Source organism: Eriocheir sinensis, chromosome 1 (assembly GCF_024679095.1).
Source record: "Eriocheir sinensis breed Jianghai 21 chromosome 1, ASM2467909v1, whole genome shotgun sequence".
Taxonomy (NCBI): domain Eukaryota; kingdom Metazoa; phylum Arthropoda; class Malacostraca; order Decapoda; family Varunidae; genus Eriocheir; species Eriocheir sinensis.
In genome coordinates, this window is record NC_066509.1 from 2,274,864 (window position 1) to 2,287,018 (window position 12,155).

The 12,155-nt window shown below is 39.8% G+C and overlaps 1 protein-coding gene across 1 annotated transcript in view; it reads left to right on the top strand.

Moving 5' to 3' along the window:
* Window positions 1–569: 569 nt before the first annotated feature.
* LOC127005237 (ubiquitin-conjugating enzyme E2 W-like) overlaps window positions 570–12,155 on the top strand; it is a 93,824-nt gene continuing 82,238 nt past the window's right edge. The window contains exon 1 of the mRNA XM_050874098.1: window positions 570–725. Coding sequence (XP_050730055.1) covers window positions 708–725 — 18 coding nt within the window. The 5' untranslated portion in view covers window positions 570–707. The remainder of the gene's footprint in view (window positions 726–12,155) is intronic.

The following is a 12,155-nucleotide window of genomic DNA, read 5'->3' on the forward strand; positions in this document are numbered from 1 at the left end:
AGATATATTCCCTATTAACTATTTAACCAAGTACTGTAGAATGAATTAACTACTTATATTATGACTCATTAATAAGCGTTTTGTATATGATTATAATTGGAGTTATAAAAAAAAAACGCGTGTGTGTGTGTGTGTGTGTGTGTGTGTAAGCCTATAAGGTCTATAAATGGTTGTTGAAAAGGTGTATAAATGGTTGTATAGGAAGCTCTCATGTACATTTTCACCTGTATGTATAAAAAAATATAGTTACCTGTATGTTTGTATGTATATATCCTGTGTGTGTGTGTGTGTGTGTGTGTGTGTGTGTGTTCAATGACGTAATATCAGCAAACACCTATGTATGAATGTTAAGTATGTATGTATATATGTACCAAACAGACCTATGTATGTGTACCTATGTATGTATATGTGCATGTGTGTGTGTGTGTGTGTGTGTGTGTGTGTGTGTACGATGACATAATATAAACACACACCTATGTATGTATGTTAAGTATCTATGTATTTATGTACCAAACAGACCTATGTATGTCCCTATGTATGTATCTATAATGTGCATGTGTGTGTGTGCGTGTGTGTGTGTACGATGACGTAATCAAAACAAACAGACGACAGGCCGGCGGGACCACTCTTATTTACCACCTGTTTTGTGTTTTTTGCTTTTAATTTCCGTGGCAGGGCAAGTGTGGAGCTCCGGTGGCCCTTTGAGGATGACCAACACTGCGGAGGTAAATATAATGGGGGGCAAGATGGAGGACACACCCACCCACTCCTCTACACACACACCCTATGGTCCCTTTTTCCGCTTCATCCTTTTTTCTTATTTTCTCTTTCCTATTATTTCTTCCTCTTTCTCTTTGGTTCTCTGTCCTTCGTGTTGCGTTTTCCTTTCTTCTTCTCTCCTTCCTATCTCTTTCTTCTCCTTTCTTTCCTATTAATTCTTCCTTTTTCTCTTTGGTTCTCTGTCCTTCGTGTTGCGTTTTCCTTTCTTCTTCTCTCCTTCCTATCTCTTTCTTCTCCTTTCTTCCCTATTATTTCTTCCTCTTTCTCTTTGGTTCTCTGTCCTTCGTGTTGCGTTTTCCTTTCTTCTTCTCTCCTTCCTATCTCTTTCTTCTTCTTTCTTTCCTATTAATTCTTCCTTTTTCTCTTTGGTTCTCTGTCCTTTGTGTTGCGTTTTCCTTTCTTCTTCTCTCCTTCCTATCTCTTTCTTATCCTTTCTTTCCTATTAATTCTTCCTTTTTCTCTTTACTTCTCTGTCTCCTCTTCCTTGCTTTCTCCTTTCTTCTCCTCTCTTTTTCTTCTCTTTCTCTTCTCTGCCTCTCTTCCTGCTTTCTTCTTCTCTCTTTCTCTTTGCTTCTCTGTCCTTCTTCCTGCATTCTCCTTTCTTCTCTCTTTCCTATTATTTCTTACTCTTTCTCTTTACTTCTCTGTCCTTCCAGCTTTCTCCCTTCTTCTACTCTCCTCCCTATCTCTTTCTTCTCCTTCTCTCTTCCCTATCTCCCTCTTCTCTTTCTCTTAACTTCTCTGTCCCTGTTCTTGCTTTCTCCCTTTTCCTTCTCTCCCCCTTCACTCCATACTCCTACACAGCCCCTCCATTTACTCTTTATCCACCTATCTATTTACCTGTCCAAGCCTCCCCTCTACAGGTTAATGAAGGGGAAGGTAAATAAGCAGAATGTTAAGCTTGGGTATAAGAATAAATAGGAATGGACGAAAGCAATAGAGGTTGGACATACACACCCACACGTCCTTTCCGTTTACCATTTTCCACCTGGCTACTTACCTGTATAGTCTCCCCTTCACAGATTATCAGAGGGAAAAGTGCGAAAGAATAATATAAGGCCTTAAAAACAGACATACCGGCATTTTCATTACTTAAGAACCAGACACCAAATTTTTCCTGGAGTCTGTTTCATCACATCGCATCACTTCTATCACTATTGCATTACTGTTACGTTGCTTTCAGGTCATGTCAGATAGTAAAGTGCATCTCACCTGGTCATCTCATAATCATTACATTACCTCAGCATCATCTGGTCATCTCACACGTTAAAATTTCACTGCATCATCTCACCATTCATATAATTTCCAGGTCATGTTAGTTAGTTATGGGCACCTCACACACTGATCTCATGAGCTAGTCTTCCATCACATCACTTCCGCTCATGTCCGAAAGAACCAGTCAATTAGAAAAAGAATAATGGGTGTAATTGTAGTTTAAGATGATATAAGGCGCGCAGTTATAACAGCCGTCCTCAACTTGTAGCTTGCAGTATTTTCAATCCCTGCATCAGTTGTTGGGAAGGAATAATAATGTTGTAAAAGAATTTTTGTAAAGATTCGATGAACTAAATAGTGAATAATATTAAAAGTTTTCCGTAGTAGTCGTTTTGATAATTGGTTCAGGTTAGGAAAGGTTAGTTAAAGTTTGACCAGATTACATAAGAACATAAATACATAGGGAATATATAGGGAAACATAGAATTGGTTAGGTTAGGATACAGTTTCATAATTTTGGTGTTACTCCAGAATTACACTCCACTCACTCCATGGGTTCTTTTTGATAGACTTAAGTGTGCTAATCACCACTGATAACCATTTCTGTTGCAAATTACTTCTTTCTGAGGTTTGAACAGCTTTTAATTTAGTGGTGATAGGTTACTCTTTTAATGTGATAGGTTGACGTGCGATTCTGTTAGTGGCATCACACAGGATCAGTGGTGGCCAGGTCAAATATCTTAAATTGGGTGTAACTCTGGAGTTTTACCATAATGTCTAGGGCGGGGCTATTTTCCAAGCAGTTTGCCAATAAAAAAGAAAATCAGTGTCATGTAGTTATTTACTGGGTAGCTTCAAAATAAGTTGATTTTGTCTAGTCATTTGCTGAGCAGCTCAGCAAATAAGTCGTCCTGTCGTTATTTATCAAACAACTCTGCAAAAAAAAATTAAATCGTTCATTCATTAATATCTTTCAAAAATTAAGACAAAATAATACCTCCAAAATTTAAAATAGCTACCATCCTTGAGAAAAACTGATTAAGTGCTTAAAAATAATTCTAGGGGTTACGCTGATCAATCCAGTTAGATTATTTTGCTTTGGTGTAGTTTACCAGAATTTGAGATTATTTTGCTTTGGTGTGGTTTACCAGAATTTGGATCAGGCTGGTGCAACTTAACATTACCCAATACAGTTGTGTCAGTACTACCATAAGACAGAGGAATAAGTTGTCACCTTTTCCTATATAATTTAGGAACATAAATTCACTAAAAAATAAACCTAACCACTCTCCTCCATCCAGATATTTATTTTCCTGGTGGTGTTTTTTAGTTTCTGTTTAGTTTTGGTTTAGTTTTGAATGTATTTACTTTTATCTGGCATTATTTCATTGGGTTTCCACAGGAGTTGGGTACATTTCATTGGGTGACCTGACTTTCTCTACCTACATAGTATTTACTCTCTCCTCTTATTACTGTCTTTAATGTATTTGAATATATTTACATTTATCTGGCATTATTTCATTGGGTTTTCACAAGAGTTGGGTACATTTCATTGGGTGACCTGACTTTCCCTTCATAGTGTTCTCTCTTTCTCATCACTGTCTTTTTAATGTATTTGAATATATTTATGTTTATCTGGTATTATTTCATTGGGTTTCCACTGGAGTTTGGTACATTTCATTGGGGGACCTGGCTTTCCCTTCCTTCATAGTGTTCTCTCCTGTTTCTCATCACTGTGTCTTAAATGTATTCTAACAGAGATTATTTTGAATCCACCTTGTCAACAGCAAAGGGTAGAGATGATGATGGTGATGATGGTGGTGGTGATGGTGGATATGGTGCTGCTATTTGTCACACACACATGTTTACTGAAGATGTAAGGCATTAGTTACTGTGATAACCTTTACTTATGAATGCCGCATTAACATAAGTAAGACCGCTATCATAGTTTGTTTATTAAAATGGTTTATGCTTTGCACCTCACACCACCCATTGACTAACAAGAAACGTACATACACAGGAACTAATGTACGTGTTTGGTTTGGTTCGGTATGTTTTTTTCCCTCATTGCATTTGCCGACCCCAGTGAAAAAGACATCTTGATTTAACCTTTCTTTATAATGCTTTGTGAACACTTTCCTGGTCATAGTCTGCCTTTAGATTAGCAAGACTCAGGAATAATCTTAATCCTAGTTCAGTAGACTGTGGCCTCAAGCTTCATATAGAGTGTAGCAGTCCACCACAACCTGAGTTAACTTAAGGTATGTTGGCCAATTTGTACTCACCACCTTTCCTTTTAGTACTCATTCAGGGAGGTAAAAGAAGTGCTCTGGAAAATTAAGCTGAGGTATGAGATTGAACTACGTATACTGTCTTTTAACCTGGTAGCAGCGACGGGCCAAATTTGTGCCATAATATAAACCCCCAAAAATAGATGACGCATAAGCTGATCACGAATGCGTTGATATATATTATGAAATGGTTTGTGTGAGTGATGATTTTTTCTCATTGTTCTCGCTTAGAGGGACCATTAAGAAACATGATCCCCGCAGCTACCGGGTTAATCATGTATGTTATTTTTTTCTTTTACTTTCTTATGACCAAATTTTCTGCAGTATTTTATTTATTTATTTATTTTACATAGACTCCAATATTTTTCTCTGGAGGTTTAACTTGTTACTTATTCTGAACTTAAGATAGAATAGCTTTTTTGGGGGAATAAACTTTAATATGAGATCAACTTCTAAATGAGACCTACAAAATTATACTTTTTTCATGGCCAAATTTTCTGTGACATTTTCATTATATTTTTCCATGGACACCAAATTTCCTTTCCCTATTTCCTTAGTCTTCATTCTTATCATAAATTTGAGGGAATAAATTTTCACATAAGATCAACTTTTACATCAAAACTATGTAATTCTATGGCATTCTGAAAGTCTAAATTCATCATCATTCTCTATTATATTTGCACTTAATTTCTATAACTCAGCTCATTTTTCCATAGCAACTTTTCCCTGATATAAATACTAGGAAAGGTCATGCACAAATTGAACATACCTTAGCGAGAAGCATAGTCATATAGTATACCTTTTTCCTAGCATAAATAACCATCAAACTCATCAAGTCCAGATTTTTTATATATAACCAAGCCTCTTTTTTTTTTCTCCTAGATGGCTTGTTCTCCTTTATTGCTTTATTGTTTGATTTTTTCCCTTGCAGGTGTTCATGAAGGTACGTTAACACTGGCCTCTAGTAAGTACGGCTTCCAACACCAGTGCATGCCCGTCACCCGTCCCTCAGACTGATATATGAACTCCCTACTCCTTGCATACTTCCGTCACCTTACCCTCAGACTAAGTATATGATGACCCCTCTACTTAGTGTATGCCCCATCACCCTACCCTCAGATTAAGTATTATATGACCCCCCTCCTCTTACCCCTTACCTAAGATACAGGGAGGGAAACCAGTTAGCTGTATCACCCTAAGGAAGAGGAAAGTTATATCGCCAGAAAGTAGAGAGAGAGAGAGAGGGAGTTTTGGGAGCCAGTAACCTCATTTTTATAATTAGGCCTTCTTCCTCCTACCCTTACCAATGATAGAGATAGCTGCAGCACCCTAAGAGTCAGAAAACCTTCATCACTACATTCAAAGAGGTGGAGAAAGTAGAGATAGAAAATAAACCAGGTAGAAAATTTATATCACTATGTAAATTATAAGTGTAGAGAGTAGAGAGAGAGGTAGACTAGGTAGCTACAGCACCTGAAGAGAGAGAAAAACCCTGATATCACTACATAAAAAGAAAATTAAGAAGTAGATATAGAGGTAAATTATCAAGCTGCAAGAATGAAAACTTATACATATTACTACATAAAAATAAGTGCAGGAACCAGAGAGTAGAGAGAGGGAGAGAGAGTAATCAGTTTTGGGAGCAGCTGACCTCACATTTTCTTAATTTGACCCACTGTCTGTCTTCTTGTTGAGGTCATGCGCAAGTAGAGACACATTTTGACCCAGCATCCCACCTGCGTGAAATGATGTTACAAAAACTATATACCTGGTTCTCTCTCTATATCTTGCCCTGACCCATCCCTTCCCTGCCTGTTATACCCCAAATCATTCTTCTGTGTGTTACCCAAGATTAATACAATGCCTTAAACGTTACTCCATCGTGATATCAACCCAGAGGAATATACATACATAAATGGGTGTAATTATAGATACGCAACATGCTTTATCACGCGAGGATGGGGTGACTAAACTATTCTGATGGACCTTCAGTTTTGTGTGTATATGTATTATTTTCTTTAACGATTATGAATATGTATATGTGTAAAAGCTAAGAGGGTATTTAGCTGTGTATTGATATTGACTTGAGTGCCTTTGTTTCTGTTGGTGATATTTATTAATGATTATGAATATGTGTGTGTGTGTGTGTAAAAGCTATAGGAGGTTATTTAGCTTTGTTCAACCCTCTTCTAACTTCAATCTCTTTCTTTCTCTAATTGATTTATCTTCTATTTCATCTCCTTTATCCTTAACTCATTATATAGTTCACTTGTTTCGGGGTTATAGATTGTAGACTATGATATTTTTACTCCTCTGAATCTACTATTGCCATGTGTTTTAATGGATACATCATTATTAGGCTATCCAGAATGTTTCGTTATTGACTATATATATTATGGTTTCGTTTTTATGCTTAACAATACTTTATCTATTGACCATTTGCTTGAGGAGGTGGTGTTAGTGATGGTGTTAGAGGTGGTGGTGGTGGTGGTGTGTTTGTGTGGTGTTGCTACGATCATTCATTCACCACTCCACACTCTCTCTCTCTCTCTCTCTCTCTCTCCATGGGGTCGATTGCGCGCCAACTATTCAGCTTTAGTGTACGCAATAGCTCCTTCCTTTTCCATCATCTATTTCCAAAGGCCAAAAATGAGGTTAATCGGGTTCTAATGAGTGTTTCCTTAGGTTCACGGTACAGAAGAAGGGTCAAACTACCACCCGGGTCATTAAACTCCCCCCTGGAAATGCCCAACAAGACTCCTATGAAAGCCTTGTCAAAATATGTGTGCTTTAGGGACGAAAATGACCTTACTGCTGCCCCTTTCTGCTCTCCCATTATAAGCATGAATGGTAGTGGTGCTCTCTCTCTCTCTCTCTCTCTCTCTCTCTCTCTCTCTCTCTCTCTCTCTCTCTCGTGCAAATTAACAAGCATTTGCTCCGGGTCGTTTGCATAGTTGGCCATAAATAGTGTTGCAACGCCCCAAGGGATGCCAGCAGTGTAATGGAAAAAGAGAGAGAGAGAGAGGGAGAGAGGGCGCTGGTGGTGGTGGTGGTGGTAGTAGTAGTGGTAGTAGTAGTAGTAGTAGTAGTGTACGATAACGTCATTCATTATTCCTTGTTATTGAAGTTGCAGTCTTTACTACTACCACGACTACTACTACTACTACTACTACTACTACTACTACTACAACAACTACTACTACTACTACTACTACTACTACTACTACTACTACTACTACTACTACTGACGCAATATTCACCCCTTCATAAGACAGACGGACAAGGTGAATCAGCTGACACGTGCCATCCCACCCCCCTTCTCTCTCTCTCTCTCTCTCTCTCTCTCTCTCTCTCTCTCTCTCTCTCTCTCCACGGTTTTCTTTGTTGTTTTCCTGGTTAGAGGGTCGGGTTGAGAGGGAGCAAATGTGTGTGTGTGTGTGTGTGTGTAGCATGGCGCACCTCGAGGCATCTTTAAACGCGGAAGACATGTGTAGCCTTTTCGCGCACCGCACAGGCGTTACCGCGGCCCCCTGTGTCACCCCCAACGCCTCGTGCAACAGGCATGTGCTGGGGCGAGGCTGTGTGTGTGTGTGTGTGTGTGTGTGTTGACCCCGTAGACTTTCATGGTTTTTATTTACTCGTTTCATTGATCTTCGTATGGTCTGGGGCAGTTTAAACTAGTGTGTTCAGCTCGGAGATTTTCATGGTATGCTTCTCACTCTGTTATTGAATTTTGTATGGTTACTAATAGAAGAGGAAAGAGAAGGGGGAAGGGTTGGTTGTGTATGACGTAATAGCATGAGAAAAAAGACGTGTTAGGTTAATGTGAGTGTTTTGATCGTAGACTTTTATGGTTTGTCTCTCTCTCTCTCTCTCTCATTGATCTTTGTTTGGTCAATAATACAAGAGGAAAAGGGAAGGGTTAATGATTGCTTGTGTAGGCCTATTGCGTAATGATATAATGGATAAGGATTTGTGTTTGTGTGTTTTGTTCTTAGACTTTCATGATCTTTATGTTATTGATCTTCGTCTGCCAATAATACAAGAGGAAAGGAAAGGGTTAAAGATTACTTGTGTATTGCGTAATGATATAATGGATAAGGATTTGTATTTGTGTGTGTTTTGTTAAGACTTTCATGATCTTACTCTGTGTTATTGATCTTTGTTTGGTCAATAGATTAGGAAAGGAAAGGGTTGCTTGTATGTGGCGTAATGGTAGAGTTAAATGCATACAATATAGCTTGGCGTGGATGACATAAAGGAAAATACATATGCTAGGCTGGTGTTGTGTTTGTCTGTCTCTCATCCATCTCCGTTTGTTCACTGATAGAAAAGAAAGAGGAAGGATTATTTGTGCATGGCGTAATAACCGTAATAACATAAGAGATAATGAGCTGTATTTGGCTAGGGCTGTGTTCGTGTGTGTGTGTGTGTTTAACCCGAAGACTTTCACCATCTGTCTCTCATTGATTTTCGTTTGCCTTTCTGTCCTTGGTCACTGTAATAGAGGAGGAGACGGAAGGGTCGCTTGTATATGGCGTGATAACAGAAGGGATAAGACACAAGTGCTGGGCTGAGGTATGCAAATGTGTGTGTGTGTGTGTGTGTGTGTGTGTGTGTGTGTGTGTGTGTGTGTGGACTTTCATTGCATCGTTTTACTTTGGTCCTATTCCTGCTGCTCCCTCTTCCACATTAAACTTGAGAGCATATGTTTGTTTTACGAGTTGATTTTCATATATATAATCTTCGTTTTACTTTGTTTGTTTTACCATCAGGCTTTCATATATCGTTTTACTGTGATCTTTTTCTTCTTGCGCTTTTTTTCCGTATTAAACTTAAGGGCTGTTTGTGGATCCGTATGTGTGTTTTACTAGTAGGCTTTCATGTTTAGTACTTTGTTTTACTGTTTGTTTCACTATCAAGTTTTCATACATCGTTTTATCACTGTTTTATTCTTATCAGTAGGCTATCATGTACTTCGCCTTCCTTCCTTCCTTCCTCCCTTCCTTCCTTCCCTCATTCCTTCCTTCAGTAGACTTTCATACATCGTTACATTATGGTTTCATTCTTCCTGTTCCATCTTCCGCATTAAACTTGGGCTGTGTATTTGCATATGTGTTTTACGAGTAGGCTATCATGCACTCCGTTTTCCTTCCTTCCTTCCCTCATTCCTTCCTTCCTTCAGTAGACTTTCATTCATCGTTACATTATGGTTTTATTCTTCCTGTTCCATCTTCCGCATTAAACTTGGGCTGTGTACTTGCATATGTTTTACGAGTGGGCTGTAATATGCTCCGTTTTCCTTCCTTCCTTCCTTCCTTCCCTCATTCATTCAGTAGACCCTCACGCCTCGTTTCTCTGTGATCTTACTCTCCCTGTTCCAACTTCCGCATTCAACTCTGAGGCTCGTTAACCTGCATATTATGTGTGTGTGTTTTGCTTCGTTTTACAGGGCTGTCACTCTCTGCCTGCTCTGTTTGCCGCATTCCCGTTGATAGTAATGTGCTCGATCCCTGGCTGGCGTGAAGGGAGTGGCTGTGAGGGTGGAGGCTCGTGTTTGATGTATTGATGTATTAGGCTACCCGTCGTCAATAAGGTTATGGTCTATAGTGTGCGGAAGTAACTGTTTGGTGTATTGATGTATCAGTATCCCCGTCGGTGAAGTAATGTTGTATATGGTAGAATGGGAGTGAGAGTGAAGGCTCGTGGGTTGTTAAGTAAGGTTGTCTATGCGGAAATAACTGCTTGGGGTATTGATATATTAGCCAAGTTGGTGAGGTAAAGTTGTATATGGTAGAATGGGAGAGAGTGAAGGCTCGTGGGTTGTTAGGTAAGGTTGTATATGCGGAAATAACTGTTTGGGGTATTGATATATTAGCCAAGTCGACTAGGTAATGATATATGTGTAGAAGTGACTGTTTAGTGTATTGATATATTAGGCTAGTCAGTTAGGTAAGTTTATATATGCGAAAATAACTGTTTGGGGTATTGATATATTAGCCAAGTCAGTTAGATAATGTTTCATATGCTGAAGTAACTGTTTAGTGTATTGATATATTAGCCTGGTCAATTAGGTAAGATGATATACGCGAAAATAGCTGTTTTGTGTTATTTATTGATATGTTACACACGTCAGTAAGGTAATGGAGTTTATGCGGAAATGATTGACGTTCTCACAGCGGAAATAGATCTTTTGCTGTCATTTCAAATCCAACGCCAACCAGCCGTGAAAGGACCTTGCTTGTTTGCTACGTGTATATTTCTCTATTCATTCCTTGGGGAGTTACTTTTTATCTAGGCAAGTGTTAGTTTTTTTTTTTTTTTTTTTTACATCAAAGAAAACGGCTCAAGGGCAACAAAAAGAGTGAAAAAAAAAGACCGCTACTCGCTGCTCCCATAAGACAAAATTAAAGAGTAGGCAAAAGAGAGGTCAATTTCTGGTGGAGAGGTGTCTTGCTTTATGGTTTATGCACTCTGAACTGAAAACAAACACTACTTAGAGCCCGATTAATCTCCGTTGAGGCCTTTGGAAATACGTATATATCGTGAATGCCGGAAGCCTCGAAATACGGACGCTTTGCTTTGTTTAATCTTTCTTTACTTCCATTTTCCTTTCCTTCATTCCTTCTTTCCTCCTTCGCTTTATTTCCTTCTCTGTCTGTCTTTTCTCTTCCTTCTTGCTGTCTTCCTTCCTTCCTTCCTTCATATCTTTCTCTTTCTGTCTGTCTGTCTTTCTTTTCCTTTCCTTCATTCCTTCTTTCCTCCTTCGCTTTATTTCCTTCTCTGTCTGTCTTTTCTCTTCCTTCTTGCTGTCTTCCTTCCTTCCCTCCTTCTTTCATTCATTCATATCTTTCTCTTTCTTTCTGTTTGTCTTTCTTTCATTTCCTTTCCTTCATTCCTTCTTTCCTCCTTCGCTTTATTTCCTTCTCTGTCTGTCTTTTCTCTTCCTTCTTGCTGTCTTCCTCCCTTCCTTCCTTCCTTCATTCATTCATTCATATCTTTCTCTTTCTGTCTCTGTCCTTCTTTCTTCCCATTTTCTTTCCCAAGGCCATGTTTGTCTGTTGTGTTGCCGCTATAACTTACCTATTTAGTATTTACCTACCCATCCCCTCTACACAACACATACTTATCCTTACCTACCTGTGCTACCCTATCCTATTACCCATTTACTATATTACATTTTCTCGAGTTGTTTTATAGTTCACCCTGCCAGTCTGCCTGCCTACCAGCTTGCTCTCGCCTACTCACCTGCTGCCCCCCGCTGCGGCCCGGCCTTGGCACGCCGCTAAGACACTCGGTTACCGGAGCAAAGTCTAACTGTTTTATCGATTATCAGTCACTGCAGTTACTTGTGAATCTTCCCTTCCTCCCTCCCACTCTTTCTCCCTCCCACTCTTTTCTCCCTCCACTCCCTCCCTACCGACCTCTCACCGCCCACCAGCCCTCCCTCCTTTCCTTCCTTCCTTCCTCCTTTTCATATTTTAGATCTCCCTCCTTCCCTCCCTTCTCTCTTGCCGCCCACCAGCCCTCCCTCCTTTCCTCCCTTCCTCCCTGTCTTCTTTCCTCCCTTCTCGCATCTTAGGCCTCCCTCCCTCCCTCCCTCCCACTCTTTCTCTCCCTCCCTCCCTTTTCTCTTACCGCACACCAGCCTTTCCTCCTTTCCTCCCTTCCTCCCTGTCTTCTTTCCTCCCTTCTCATATCTTAGGCCTTTCCTCCCTCTCCCTCTCTCTTACCGCCCCCCAGTCCTCCCTCCTTTCCTCCCTTCCTCCCTGTCTTCTCGTGTCATAGGCCTTCCCTCCCTCCCTCCTTTCCTTCCTTCCTTCCTCCCTGCCTTCTTTCCTCCCTTCTCATGTTCCTTCCCTCCCTGTC